The following is a 14,605-nucleotide window of genomic DNA, read 5'->3' on the forward strand; positions in this document are numbered from 1 at the left end:
TTAAGTAATCTGAGAACTGTAAATTAAAACAATAATGTGATCAATTCAACCCATTAGAACGATAACATATATGTCAATAACAAAGTGTTATTTATCAAAGAGACTGATGGGGAGAGAACAGTGGTGTTAACAGGTGAGAATGTAAATTGGTAACAATATTAGAAAGGAACTTGGCAGTATTTAATAAAGTTGAAGGTGGGCATGCTCCATCATTCAAAAATTCTATTTCTAGGTGTGTGTATCCATATATGTCTAGAAAGGCATATACACATGAGAACAAAGACATACAAAAACCTTCACTGTTTTCCTTATTATTAGCAAAAAAGCATAAGCCACTAAAAAACCTATCATTGGCATAGTTAAATAATTGTGATGTATCTTAGATCAAATGAAAGAATGAACTAGAGATGCACATATTAACATGCATAAGTATAAAAATATAATGGCTAGGGACAATTATACAACTACATCTGTAGTGTGAAATCATTAATGTTAAGAACACTAAAAGCAATTGTTAAATGTACATAGCTGTAGAGCAAAATTAGAAAAAAAAAAAAAAAAAAAGCTTCCTAAGGAAAGGTTACACCCTCTTGATCTGATCAAGTAGGAGGGGATCCAGAGGACTCAGACATTATCGGTAACTATTTATTCCCCCCCAAATGTGAAGCAAATAAGGTACAATACTAAGATGTGGCTCAGTTGAGTGACTGGAATACAGATTTTTTTTTTTTTTAAGATTTTATTTATTTATTTGAGACAGAGAGAATGAGAGACAGAGAGCATGAGAGGGAGGAGGGTCAGAGGGAGAAGCAGACTCCCTGCTGAGCAGAGAGCCCGATGTGGGACTCGATCCCGGGACTCCAGGATCATGACCTGAGCCGAAGGCAGTCGCTTAACCAACTGAGCCACCCAGGCGCTCCGGAATACAGATTATGATATTCTCTGTACCTATATATTCTGTATGCTTGAAATAATATATGCCTTGTACAACAGATTTCCTGACACTGAATACACTTCATTCATAGGAAAGCCTCCCTCACAACCAATGCTGTAGATAGTATTTTAATATATTTTTCTGTCCTTGTATTTTTCAAATTCATTACCGAGTAGTGGCTGCAATGAGAGGAGAGAGGAAGAAAAGAGAACACATAGGAAAAATTATGACCTCTGCCAGAAGATCCACAACATTCTAGGTAGGCTCCATCAGCCTGAATCCAAGTTACAAACAATATGGAGCTGACTAAAGATGACAGGTCCCACAGCCAAAGCCGAGCCTCAATGGTGACATGGCTTGAAGGAGTGTAAGCCTTTGCTGTTGTGAGCGGCTGTGACTTTGGGGTTTTTGTTACCACAATATAACTAAGTCTAAAATAAATGGGAAAATAAATGATAGAGAATTTTATAATGGATGGATTAGGCTGACAACACCTAAACCACCTAATCAATCATAAAGTCACAAAGAAAGACAACCTAACACGTGCCTTTTCTGCAGGATGCATTGGAAAGTTCTTGGAGAAAACAAATGAAGAAACAAACTTAAACCTGACCTGATCAAGCTCTAGATCCAATTACAGTATATATCAGTCATGTAAAATGATACAACGGGGATGAAAACAGCCAAATCCAGAATGTGGGAAATTTCATAGTACAAATCATCTGCTCAATTTCTTCAAAAAAAGGAAAATGTTTTTTAAAAAAAGATGTGGAGAGAAATGACTTAAGCAACGTATCAAATGTACCACATGGACTTGTCTGTATCCTGGTCAAAGCAAATTAAGTATTAACAAATTTACAAAAATGAAGTAAATTTAAACATACTTTTGTTATCTTTTGAACCTATTTTTGTTAATTTTTAAAAGTATGAAAATGACGTGTTTTTTTTTTTAAAGCACAGGATGCATAGTAAGGTATTTACAGTAATGATAGCATGTTAAAATTTGCTTTAAAATATAATGGTGAAAGGAATGAGTGAAATAGGATTAACTAGACATTGTTGAAGGTGGGTAATTTTTTAGCAACATGAAAAACTTCTGCTCCTCTTAAGATGTCATTAAGAAAATAAAAAGAGGGCGCCTGGGTGGCTCAGTTGGTTAAGCGACTGCCTTCGGCTCAGGTCATGATCCTGGAGTCCCAGGATGGGAGTCCCAGGATCGAGTCCCGCATCGGGCTCCCTGCTTGGCGGGGAGCCTGCTTCTCCTTCTGACCCTCCCCCATCTCGTGCTCGTTCTCTCTGTCTCATTCTCTCTCTCAAATAAAAAAATAAATAAATAAAAAAGAAAAAAAGAAAAAAAAGAAAAAGAAACGTCACGTGCCGAGGGAAAATATTCACAGTACATATATCCAGCAAGACTTATATAAGGAATATATTAAGAATCTCATTATTAAGAAGAAAAACAGTCCTATTAGAAATGGGCAAAATATATGGACACTTCACAAAAGGATACATGAATGGCCCATAAGCACGTAAGAGTTGAATAGTTATCAGCAATAAGCAACTTAGCAATTCTATAAATGCAAAATAGAACCAGGATGCAATGACATTACAAACCACTCAAATGGCTAAAATTAAAAGGACTGACCATCCTAAATGTTAGTGAGGATGTGGAGTAACTGGAAGTCTCACAGCAGTTAGGAGTATGAAATGGTACAACCACTTGGGAAAATGGCAGCATTACAAATAACAGTGAAAAAGTGGAAATGATGTAAGCGCCTAATAGAGTGAAAACACAAATAGTGGTGTTTCCTTATAATGGAATACTACTCAGCAACAAGAAGGATTGAACTACAGATGCTCCTACCAACACAGATGAATCTCAAAAACATTATTCTGTGTAAAAATGCATGATCAAAAAGAGTACATATTGTATGATACCATTCACCTAAAGGTCCAGAGAAGGCAAAATTAAATTACAGTGACAGAAAACAGATCAGTGGTCACCTGGGGCTGGGGGTATGAGGAGATCTACAGCAAGAGAATAAAAGGCTCCTCTGGGGTGACAGAATGTTGGCCATGCTGTTGGTCACATAGTGTGCATTTTTCAAAACTCATCAACTGCACACTTAACGACAACTGCTTGTATTGTATATAGATTATATCTCCAAGTTGACTTGAAAAAGCTATAATCAGATATATTTATAACAGATATAATTGTACCATTTTTATGAGGTCATGTATTATAAGGGTAAATCACACAATGAAGTTAAACTAGGGATTCAAGGAGAAATCACTAAGGAGTAAATCAAATTGTCTTAATAACCTAAGATATTGTAGCCATGCCCTAAATTTAGATAAGAGCTTCAGGAAAGTGAGGAGATAAAGGAATAATAGGCTATTTTAGTCCTCATGTCTAAAAAAAAAACAAGTTCTAGGAAAAAAGGTAAATGCTTTCCTCATACTAAATCATGGATGATATTTGCCACAAAACTGTATTTTAGAAACAAACAAAACAAAGACATAACTATGCTAGAAAATGTAAAATGACTTTCGTACTGATAATTCTTGGGTAATCTACATGCATATGGTAAGTTAGGGCATTATTTTTGAGAAGTCAGTAAAATGTGTACTACATTCTATAAGAATCTTTACTCACAATGTTCTTTTTAAAAATTTTCAAGACTCTTTTAGTTTTTTAAGTAATCTCTACACCCAATGTGGGGCTCAAACTCACAACCCCGAGATCAAGAGTAACATGCTCTACTGACTGACCTAGCCAGGTGCCGCATCTTTTTTTGTTAAAATTTTTAAAAAAATCAGTGTGAAGATTGATCCTTTAGAATTCTGAAAAACAGGTTTTAGAAAAAATATATTCCTGGACATTTACATTTTCAGACTGTCTCAAACTGGTGTAGAAATATCTCAGATATCTAATAATAGTGTGTCCTACATATGTGAAGCTGATGGGGGCACAGCATGTCACCCTGGCCCATCAAATATTCTTGCACACTTTGAGAGGATGTAGGAGGGAAATATTAGGTGTTTTTTAAAAATAGCCATTGGAAGATTCTGAAAACAAATGTAGGCCAAAACATGCCACTTCAGATAATACTTTCTATGATTCATCCTCTAAGATGATCAAGTTTATACTCTTTTATCCTTACAGTTATATCGCTGGGAAAATTTGAGAAGAACTGCTCAATGTACATCCTAGGAATTTTATGAGACCAGCAAATAAATTAACCAAATATAATGAAAGCTTTAGACAGAAACAGGGAGCTTTATTCATTTTGTATTACTACTAAAGCTATGGTAGAGCATCATTTTCCCTATGACTGGTATCCCAGATCACAGCCAGCCAAATTATGTATCTTGACTTCATTTAATTTGAAGTTATTGAATTATTTATCATCCCCAAAACTCACAGTACATAAAACATGATTTTAATAGTTTTTTTCTTTCTAAAAATTCAGTTATTTAAAATAAACTTAAGGTTTTGAATTTAAATTCATTTATCATAATCTGATTCTATACATCTTTATTTTCTGCATTTTAAAATACAAAGTCCCATGATTTAGGCAGGCACAATCAGGCAATGAGATACGGTATCTCACAGAGCAATACCTCATTCAGTATCTGCTGTGCCAGTGCGCTCTTTCGGTGGGAAGAGTCGTCTGTGTTCCCTTTTGGCTTTTCTTTTCTTTACATTAATGCTTGGGAAACTTTTTTACTTTACTAAGACATTATAAATCTCATTTGAGTTCAACCTCTCTGAATAACCAACAATTCTAAATCAGTCAAGCCTAAATGAATATAATTGTACTGTACTTACTGTAATTTTTTTTCAAATATCATCAAAACTGAATTCCTCTCATGGCCAGCATTTAAATTCTAAATTTAAATGCTTCAAAACTATCTGCAGCTATTCTGCAATCTATGAAGCATGTATAGTCTACATTATGGGAGATGTAGTTCGCTGACCACATTTTCACCTGAAGGCAGTTGTGTTTAGTATAAACATTTGGATCAAATTCTGTGTGTCTAAAATATTTGACTGGGAGAACACATTCCAGAAAGTAATTTAAATTCATTAGGAACATATTATATAAAATGGAAAAGCATTTGCCACAGTTCCACAGCAAGCACTTTCATTACTTACGCAATCCATATTCTGGCATTTAAGTACTCTAAGCTTCTTTCATTTAATGATTTTTCAGTTGGGGGAAAAAAAACCTACATAAAACCAACTTTTAAAAGATACAGACAGATTTCAGCTTTTGCATTAATTTTATGAAGTGGGATCAATAATAATTTGAGAAAAGAGAAGTTTGGCCTTGGGAAAGAACAGATTCAGAAGGGAAGCACCATTCTCTGACGCATGTATCTTCTAAATCAAAATTAACCCTGACAAATGGATTCACTTACCAATATTTTCTGTAGGCATTGAGACCCTGGTTGGTTCTACAAGATTGTCAGCCAGGACAAAAGCTCCTTCTTCCAATGTATCAAGTAACATTGTTGCCGTATGAGCCTGTTCAGAAGAATTCATGTGTTTCCATGATTCCAAAGCTTCAGGTCTCAGAAGATTGTCCACTGTGTCCACAATTGCCTGCATCCATTAGAAAACTACCATTAGTTTCGACTGCTTTAGTACCAAGCCGATTTTCAATCACTGACTAGTGACAATTGTAGTATTTATCTGTCACGATGATTTACTCTTATTTCAAGATGGAAGAACACTTGAACACCTATACCTGGCCAACTAGGAACATATCTTACCATCTCAAAATAAAACTAACTGCAGATCAGCAGACTGCTATTTGATTATAAAGGGTAAATGTGAAAAGATGGCTTGTTGATACTTACCTAACAATATCCCGATTGTCAAAGAGACACAACCAATGTCAGCTCTTGCCCTGAGGTATTACTGGTACATACACGGTGTCTCCTATTTATAACCTCAAGGTTTAAATGTTCTAAACAGAAAACACTGATGTCTCTGGAATAGCCTGATACCTATGCTTGAAAGTTACACCATACTGTTTTTTGGAACCTGAACTAAAATAATAACCAGAATTATGCCTTGTAACATTGTCTACTTATGACCACTGGGGAAAAACCAAGTTGATTTCAAGGTTTTTATATTATCTGTGAATATTTCACTCTCCTAAATCCCTGTCCAGCTAGAAAACACTTGAGAGTATACCTTGGTTCATAAACAATGATCCGTTTTTAAAAGAATCAAGAGATCGAAACGCTTAAAGCCTATACCAATAATTTAATGAAAATAATTTAATGAAAGATTTTAATGAATTTAAGAAAAGTAGAATAAAGTCTTCATAAACATCCAAGTTGTACATGTTCATCTGTTTAGGTTTAGTTTATTACCATGCAAAATAACATTAAATAAAAAATAAAACCCAGTCAGTTAAGCAATTGAAGACAGGCTTTTGTACTGATACTATAGTTATTCATGGACTATGCCTTGCATAGCTGAAATCACTAAGTTTATTTACTCTATCCCATTTACCTAGCTATAATATGTCATTAAGACCATATATAAATTGTTTTGATCTACTGGTAATCACTGAGGGAAAAGAACATACATTGTGCAAAGAACAACAACAGAAATTACTAGTTTGAGGTATGATATTGAAGTAAGCAGAGGGAAAAGTTGTTTGAAGCTACTGTCAGAATACGATTAATTATCTTAATCCATCTTAATATCCTCGTTCGGTCTGCCTTGTGCGCCACCACGACCTTCCTGGCAGGGGAAGATACTTCCAAGTGGCGTTAAAGGCTTTTTTGTCTCTCTAATGGGAGGTAGAATAGTCAAAATGTTCACAGTGATACTGATGCAACCATTAACTAGAGTGGAACAGAAATTGGTCTGCCGAGGCCAGATTCATTAGCCACCAAGAAATACAGACTGGAGTCTCTAATCTAAGTTACAAATGAATCCTCTGTCACAAAGTGGGAACTCGCTTCATTTGCATAGTGTAAGTCAGCTTCTGATTTGTAATTTAAGGAGTTTTATTAGTCTTATCTCAGCAGAGAAGCTCATTTGAGAGATACTGAAAATGACACTGGTCAGAAATTAAGGTCATGCTGAAACTTACTACATATACACATAACTCGCTGATGACATGCTTTTTATTAATTTGAAACGCTCCTTATTTATTATCGTTTGTACTTTTCTAGTGGAATCAAAAATGATCATTAGCCTAATCATATTCCTTAAGTAGTCTCTCCCTGCCAAAGAAAAAAAGCTATTCTTTTCCCACTGAGCATATGTCCTGGGCAACATACCAATTATTACATTTCACACATTAACTAATACCTTAAAGGTGAACTGAAAATTTCAATATGACAAATTCTATACACTCCAGCAGTTACTTCTTTGCCCTCATTAAACAGGCTAAAAAGAACATTCAGAATATTACTACTTAAAAACAGAATTTCCCACCACCTTTTCTTGTAAAGTTCTCAGGTCCAACAATGTCTATTACGAACTAGTGACGTGCCGTTCTTTTTTTTTTTTTTCCTAGAGCTTGCCAACCAAAACTGGTAGTTATGGCTTTTGAATAACCTCTACTCTACAAAACTACAAGCTTCTTTTGTTTTGTTGTCATATGTATACGGGTAAGTTCTTCAAGGCTGGATTTACTAAGGATACGGTCCTCAGATGAGAACGATTAGAAAATAACTATCACCCCCAAAAAAACGTCTAAAATTCACATAATAAAACAAAACGCAAGCTGGTAATATTATTCTGATCTATCCCACAGAACTAGCATGGCATAGTCCACTGTTCGCCTCAGCATGTTTCCTATTACTTGGATATACCAGGGAGAAAAACCGGCCGGAGTGAACAAGGATTCTGAGCCCAACAGTGGCTTTCTGTTTCTATTAGCCTGATAAAAACCAACATAGAACATACATTGATAACACTGTCACATTATTTATATTTCATTTCTAGTAACCCATCCCCATATTAACCTGATTCTAGAAATGACTCCTAAAAATTTCAGGACAAAGCCTATTTTATTTAAGAGTACACCACAGAGATAAGAAAGCAGTGACTTTTTCATGCACATACATTATGACTATACAGTCTTTGATATGATAAACTGCCAAGAATATATCATAGCTGTTTCACTCATGTTGTTGTTTAATCCACAGAGATGACAACAGGAAACAGAGAGACTACATGATTACTTTCCAATTCAGAGGATATTTCATTAAAATTCTTGTATGTTTGGATGAATGGAAAAAGAGCAAAAATTATAAAGGTAAATTATTTGCTTATTCTGAGAGTAATATACCTGAGAAGAGCCAACATTTGTACAGCTGATATGGGGCACATTATATAACTATCAAAGACTGAAATACATTGGATCATGCAGCAAGATGATAAAGCGTGGCAGGTAGCTGAAGAAGGGAGAAAGCAGGGTGACAGCACAGGAGAGATACCTTAAGGTAAGCCCTGCATGTCTTCTCTCGTTTTTGGAGCTTTTTAGTAAAAGAAAAGAAAATCAGAGGTTAGATTTTATCTGTTGAAAGTGAGGAAAAAAGAAATCCTCAAAACTTAGGCTGGCATTCCTGATTTCAAAGTTTATTATGCATGGTAGTCCTCTGGATTTTTATGAGTTTATACCGATTGCCAAAACTGCATGTTTATAGTTCATAGCTGCATTTTATTAAGTGTCCTAATCCAAAGTATCACAATAAAACCAGAGACAAAATATGTGGTTAAAAGAAACAAAAATGTCTATTTTTTTAACCCTATAACACCGTATTAGCCCTGGGTTTGGCTTAATATGAATCTCCTATGATTATTTTATAGTATGGTTAAAATAACTACTGAATTTTTGTCATATTAGGAAAAATTAATAGCACTAACACACTATCCTCCTAGAGAGGGAAACTTGCCCTTCTCCCAAAACCTGCAATTGAAAGAAGCATTACAGTGGCTGACATTCCCCTATGCGTCGCAATTTTAGTGGAAACATAAGAGTTGCATGTATTAGTGTACAGATTATATGAGATGTATAACACATAATCTCTCCAAATGCAGATAATGCATTTTTAAGTGGGAGTACTGAACACAATCAGGCAATGTCTGCCACCAACTAAAATCTCCCTCAGAGATTTTAATTTTTTTTTTTTTTTTTTTTTTTGCCATGTTGTTCCTTTCTCAGCTGTTAATTCTTTCTTGGGAAATTTGACCAAATTAGAAATGTTGTTTCTGAGTATATGTCAAGGGGGCCAGAGGTTTGGCAGTCCGTTGCTAGAGGAATCAAGAGCTGCCATACAAAATGTCTGATTAAATAACAGGAAATTCCTACCTACCTTGTTATAACTCCGTCCAGCGGAATCCTTTTCACTAGGTTTCAGTTCCTGCAGCTGTGCATCAAGAATGTCCACCAACTGCTCCATCAATCTCACTGAAGAACTCACATCCCCAGCAAACACCGGCCCTTTGGTATGTTTAGCCAGTTCGTTGGCAAGGCTAGCAGCATTTTCTCCACTTCTGATCTGAAATGACAATTTATATTATCTCAGTATGATTTCTTGTCCTGTTTGCGGCTTCTTGTTCTTTTCCTGAGTATCTTTGTTGTGGTGAGAGACACATTTGCAAATATGTCAAAACCTGCAACTTTGAGACCAATAACTTTCTCCTCATTTCAGATGATTAAAGGTTCTTAGATTCTCAGCACACAAAAATTCTTAACCAGACATTTAAAAGAAAAGAAGAAAACCAGAAATCCTTTTTAAAGTTTCAGACAGCTTTCTCATTTCACTGCCACCATTTGAAACTGCTGTTTAAAAATCTTATTTATTTTTTCCAATGATCCAGAAATTTAAATCAGAATGTAATCAGTACGATACTGGGAGTTATTATCTACTGCTTGCTTGCATTTCAGAAAGGTAGATGACGAAGGAGAAACTAAAATGTCACTGCACTGCATTGTAATATTAAAGTTACTAATGCCTTTTAAAGTCGTTTTTACTTATTCTATCATAATCATCTTGTGATATAAACATCTGCTTGCATTCTGTGGATTCAGTTTCAAACTTAATGGTACTTGATTTATTAGGCCGATGGACCATTTGTCTTAAAACATCAAAAGAAACAGAACAAACTGAATATGAATGAAATTAAAAAGAAAGAAATTAAGCAAGTATCTACTCATTAAAAAGCTCAACATAGAAAACAGCATGCCCCAAAACATATGAAACTTTGAATAAATAGTTTACAGACAAAACTATGCATAATTTTTTTTAATACTGAACAAAGAGCGATGAAGCCGGTTTTAACATACAAAGCTAAATTATTTATGTTAGACGTTAAAGCCCTTAATCACCAATGTGTATCATATTAAAAGGTTCCAACCAACCTTCTGAGCCAGCTGATTTACCCAGTGTGAGGTACAGTTGCTAAGATCAGGGCCCTTAGGGTTCCATGTTCCAGTGGAAACCATGCAGAGATAGGAGGCAGTTCCTACAACAGAAATTGAAACCATTTTTCTGCATGCATTCGGGAAATCAGCTACGATGATACTACACTGCATGTTAAATTTTGAATAAACGCTAATGGAAGTGGTTGACAATAGCTGACAAAGAGCAGGGTATAATGCAGATTATAAACAGTAAATATAAAGTCAGCATAGAAATATCAGACGTTTACAGCAAACAAACAAAAAGCCCTTGATTTTCTTGGGACTCATCCAAAACGGTACTCGTAATGAGAAAGGCAGCTGTAAGGAAGCCTCACTGGAGTCCATGGGCAAAAAATGTCAGGCTCGACCTAGGTCTTTAAGAGGGAGAGGTACTTCAGGGCCTGACCTTAAATAACTTTCACCATTTATGAGCCTTTAAGTTATCTACCAATGCGCTATTACCAAAGTTAACAAAAACAGTAACAAAATGAGCTATCGTAAATGTCTCTCTTTCTTCGAAGTCACTTCAGTGTAATTCAGAACCTACTCACACAAAATGTAAAAATGTACGTTTGGCATTTTACAAGAACTACCTCTTGTTCCCTTGGGACATGGTCGTTCAACCATCATTCCCCTTTGTGTCTGAGGCCACTTTATCCCCCTCGCGTCTAAGCCTTCGCAGAATCTCTCTGGCAGGGGAAAAATATTTGTTACAGGAGGAACTTTGGTTGTAGAAACTGCTGGAGGTGGTTTTGCCCCTTTGCTTCCTTCCTGTGATCCAGCTACAGTTGTGCTCATGGGGCCTTTCTGTGAAGTAGTGCTTGTGGTTGATACTGTGGTTTTGAACAGCTCAGCTGAAGAAGTTATTGTCACAGCTGTGGTAGGCACTACGGAGAAAAGATGAGTATATTAATCTCAAACACACACTTGCACTCACATACAGGCACACACGTGAATATGTATAGGGACACACACAACCCCAAACCCCTCCCCATCCAACTACCCCCAAACCAGCAACATGAGAATTAGTGAGAACACCAGTAAGGTTGGAGAAAGAATAAATCCCTTCATTTGTTCCAATTTATTCGTATTGTTGGCTAAGGAAGGGAAGTTTAGGCTTTACTATAGAGTTTTCTGTATGACTCTCATTGTCTTAAGTCTACATCTCAATGACATATTTGATAATGCAGCTTAAGTATATTTCATCATTTATCATCCAACAGAAACCGAAGGACAGTTTTAAATAGTTTCAGTGTCTATACCAAGTATATGTTACTATGAAACAACACAGAAAAATTCTTTTTTAATATAAGTTCATATCCTATAAATAATCAAATTCAAAGCATCAATAAAAATCTGACAATTACATATAGTTAGGACAGTAGAAAATTTAAAGTCACCCACTCTACATCTTGCAGGAAAATAAATACTGTGACATCTTTCCACCCAGCAGCCATTCTTGCTTGAGAGATTTTTGAGCATGCCTGATTAGATCCAAACAGAAGATAAGCTCGGCATGCTTGTGCTGTGTCAGTAAGAAAACATCTGAGGCTTCGTTAGGCATATTTACATTTGAAAATGTAGTAGAAAAAGCGACTAGTTCTGGTCAGAGGATTATAATGCAAGGTAACAGGTTAGATCAAATCAGGCTTAATTTGAAATCAACCTTACAAACCATACCGACGATTTATAGAGAGCGTAAAACGAACTGCCGTTACACATTTGAAATTGTTTTAAAAAAATTTCCAGCATTCCTTTCAAACTGTTTAATCTACTAGGTTAAAAAAAATAATGTAGCTTAATGTTTCCTTCATTAATTGCCATTTAATTAGTTTAAACAACCCAAATTCTGTCAGTAAAACTTCAATGCTATCATTTAAAATCTACTAGGTGATCACACTAAAGTTTTATCAACATTTATAGAAAACTGGCTCTTGAAACCTTCTATCTGTGATGCTTTAAATTTAAACTAATAGAGTACAGCAAATTAAAAAAAATAAACTATTTTTTCAAGTAGTCTGATAAAAACATTACCTTTTTTTATGCTTTCTCTATAATGTAAGAAACAAACCAGAACATTAAAACTTAGAAAACAAGTTCACATTATCACTGATATGTTTATCATTTTAAGTTCTGGTCCATAAGTAGTTGTTTATATAATGCTATCACTATTGACAGAGTACCCTAAGTCCATCACAAAAAGTAGTGTATGCACATGTTTCCAGTTCTTTAGGAGTGAGAAGCTTCTTCTGGTCAACAAATGCATACCATACTCTTTCTACACCTTTTTCCCTTCTATCTCAAGAGAAATTTCTTAATCATGTGTTTTATTTCCAGGGCATAATTTATTGACCATATGAGAGATGCCGTGCACATTAGTCAAACATCATGCCTAGCCAGCTGCTGCAGAAACCTATTCAAACCTGTCTATCTTTCTCTGTAAAGCACTTGCCTGACATCTTGTTAAACCTCTGTAATTTTCTTTTGATTACAATGCAGCCAGGCTTTCAGGGCTTTCTCAATTAACATTTGTCAAAAGCATCACACTCTTTTTACAGAAGTGTCAAATGACTGCCTCTGAATCAAATCTTAGAGAGTAGTGGGGAATCGGAGTAAAAACGAAAAGGACAGAGCAACATGGTTTAGAGTCACACCATCTTATGTATCTCTCGACACTGCACTAATTAGTATGTATTTAGCCACTGAAATAGGTCTTAACAATACTACAATTAGTGATCTGTTAGCTAAGCACCAGGAAAGATTCATAATAACTGACTCATGGTAGGTAATAAAATGACCTCTAGTATATGCACAAAATTTCCTGCAACATGCTATAGCCTGTTTGCTTGTGTTTTTGATAGTAAATTTCACACATTTTTCACCTTTTGTTCATCAAAAGTTTAAAGGGAATCGATCTTCTTCAAAGATAAATCAATGAAATATTGGGACATCATGAAAAACATGAAAGTAAACTTGTAAGTGGCAAAATTAAACCCTTTTGAAAGACAATCAGAATTTCTGGAATTTTGCAGAGCTGAAGTTTAGCAACTTTACAGAAGGCATGTTTTTCTAATGATGAAGCCATAAACACAGAGGCTGTTTCTCAAAATTAACATTTCTTCCATAAGTGAAGACAGGTCCCAACAGGGCATCTGATAATGATAAAAGGCTACACTTATTCAGCATTTATGTACCAGATGCTATGCTAATCACCATTCATGGATCATCGGATCATCTTATTTAATCTTTACCACAACCCCAGGAAGTAGGCACTATGATTATCTTCCTTTTACAGATGAGAAAATTGAGCCATGGAGAAGGTTAGGCAATTTATTCAAGGTCACCTGGTCATACTCTTGAATGTTATGATCTTACTTTTCTAGGCACAAGATTTTCATAGACTCTGGAAAAGTATGGCATCCCACAAAGCTATCTGCCCTTATTTAGGAGCATTTAACTGATTCCTCTCTGTGTAAATCTCTAAAACAAGAAAAGCTGTGGGAAGATAACATAAAATACTAGAGCAACAGATGATAAAAAGTTTCATAATGTAACTTATGTGGCAAAAGATTCAAAACTCAAGACTATCCTATAAATGGTACTAGAAAACATGGCAATTCACAACAGAATTGTATCTCAAATCTAAACCTTATTTTACAAAGTTCTGTCCCAGAGTTATCAGAGTGTCGTATCAAGCATCCAGATTAAGTGACTTAGCATTCTGCCTACCTTTGTCATTTGAGTATAGAGACCCCAAAACAGCACTAATAAAATGTTAATAAACATATTTAAGAACTACCCTTGAAAATTTCAACAAACACATACAGAATGCTTCAATTTACTATGGTAGTGCTTACTAACAATAGAATCCATTTATGCTAAGCTAAGGGTAGTACTTCCCTCACCCAGGTCCAAGAACTCACTCATTGTTCACTGAATGAACTCTAGTTACAAAGAGTCTGTAGCCTGGGAAGGCAAAAATATGTATTCATTAAATTTACCTTTATGCAACATCTAAAAATAACGATTATCTTTTATTAAGCAATCGTTATCCGTGGAAAAATGTTTCAAGAAATGTGTATTCTATGCTCAACACTTGCCAAATAAATAAACCTAGTAGTTCTCTTGATACAAATTTTTCTTCATACTATTGAAGTGTCTTACTTCATAATTACCCCAAGACAAATATTCAGGAACTGTCAAAACCCAAGACACAATATTTTTTCCA

At 35.3% G+C, this 14,605-nt stretch overlaps 1 protein-coding gene across 13 annotated transcripts in view; it reads right to left on the minus strand.

The window, feature by feature from the left end:
• ADGRL2 (adhesion G protein-coupled receptor L2) overlaps positions 1-14,605 on the minus strand; it is a 191,988-nt gene that overhangs the window by 32,046 nt on the left and 145,337 nt on the right. For 7 of the 13 annotated variants that reach the window (XM_035018165.1, XM_035018178.1, XM_035018166.1 and 4 more), the window contains exons 6-10: positions 10,971-11,264; positions 10,336-10,439; positions 9,287-9,472; positions 8,408-8,446; positions 5,360-5,543 (exon numbers count right to left, since the gene is read on the minus strand). In XM_035018165.1, coding sequence (XP_034874056.1) covers positions 5,360-5,543; positions 8,408-8,446; positions 9,287-9,472; positions 10,336-10,439; positions 10,971-11,264 — 807 coding nt within the window. The remainder of the gene's footprint in view (positions 1-5,359; positions 5,544-8,407; positions 8,447-9,286; positions 9,473-10,335; positions 10,440-10,970; positions 11,265-14,605) is intronic. The other 6 variants (XM_035018168.1, XM_035018176.1, XM_035018174.1 and 3 more) reach the window with 3 other exon arrangements.

This window comes from Mirounga leonina, unplaced genomic scaffold (genome assembly GCF_011800145.1).
Source record: "Mirounga leonina isolate KUSES-001 unplaced genomic scaffold, KU_Mleo_1.0 Mir_173, whole genome shotgun sequence".
Taxonomy (NCBI): domain Eukaryota; kingdom Metazoa; phylum Chordata; class Mammalia; order Carnivora; family Phocidae; genus Mirounga; species Mirounga leonina.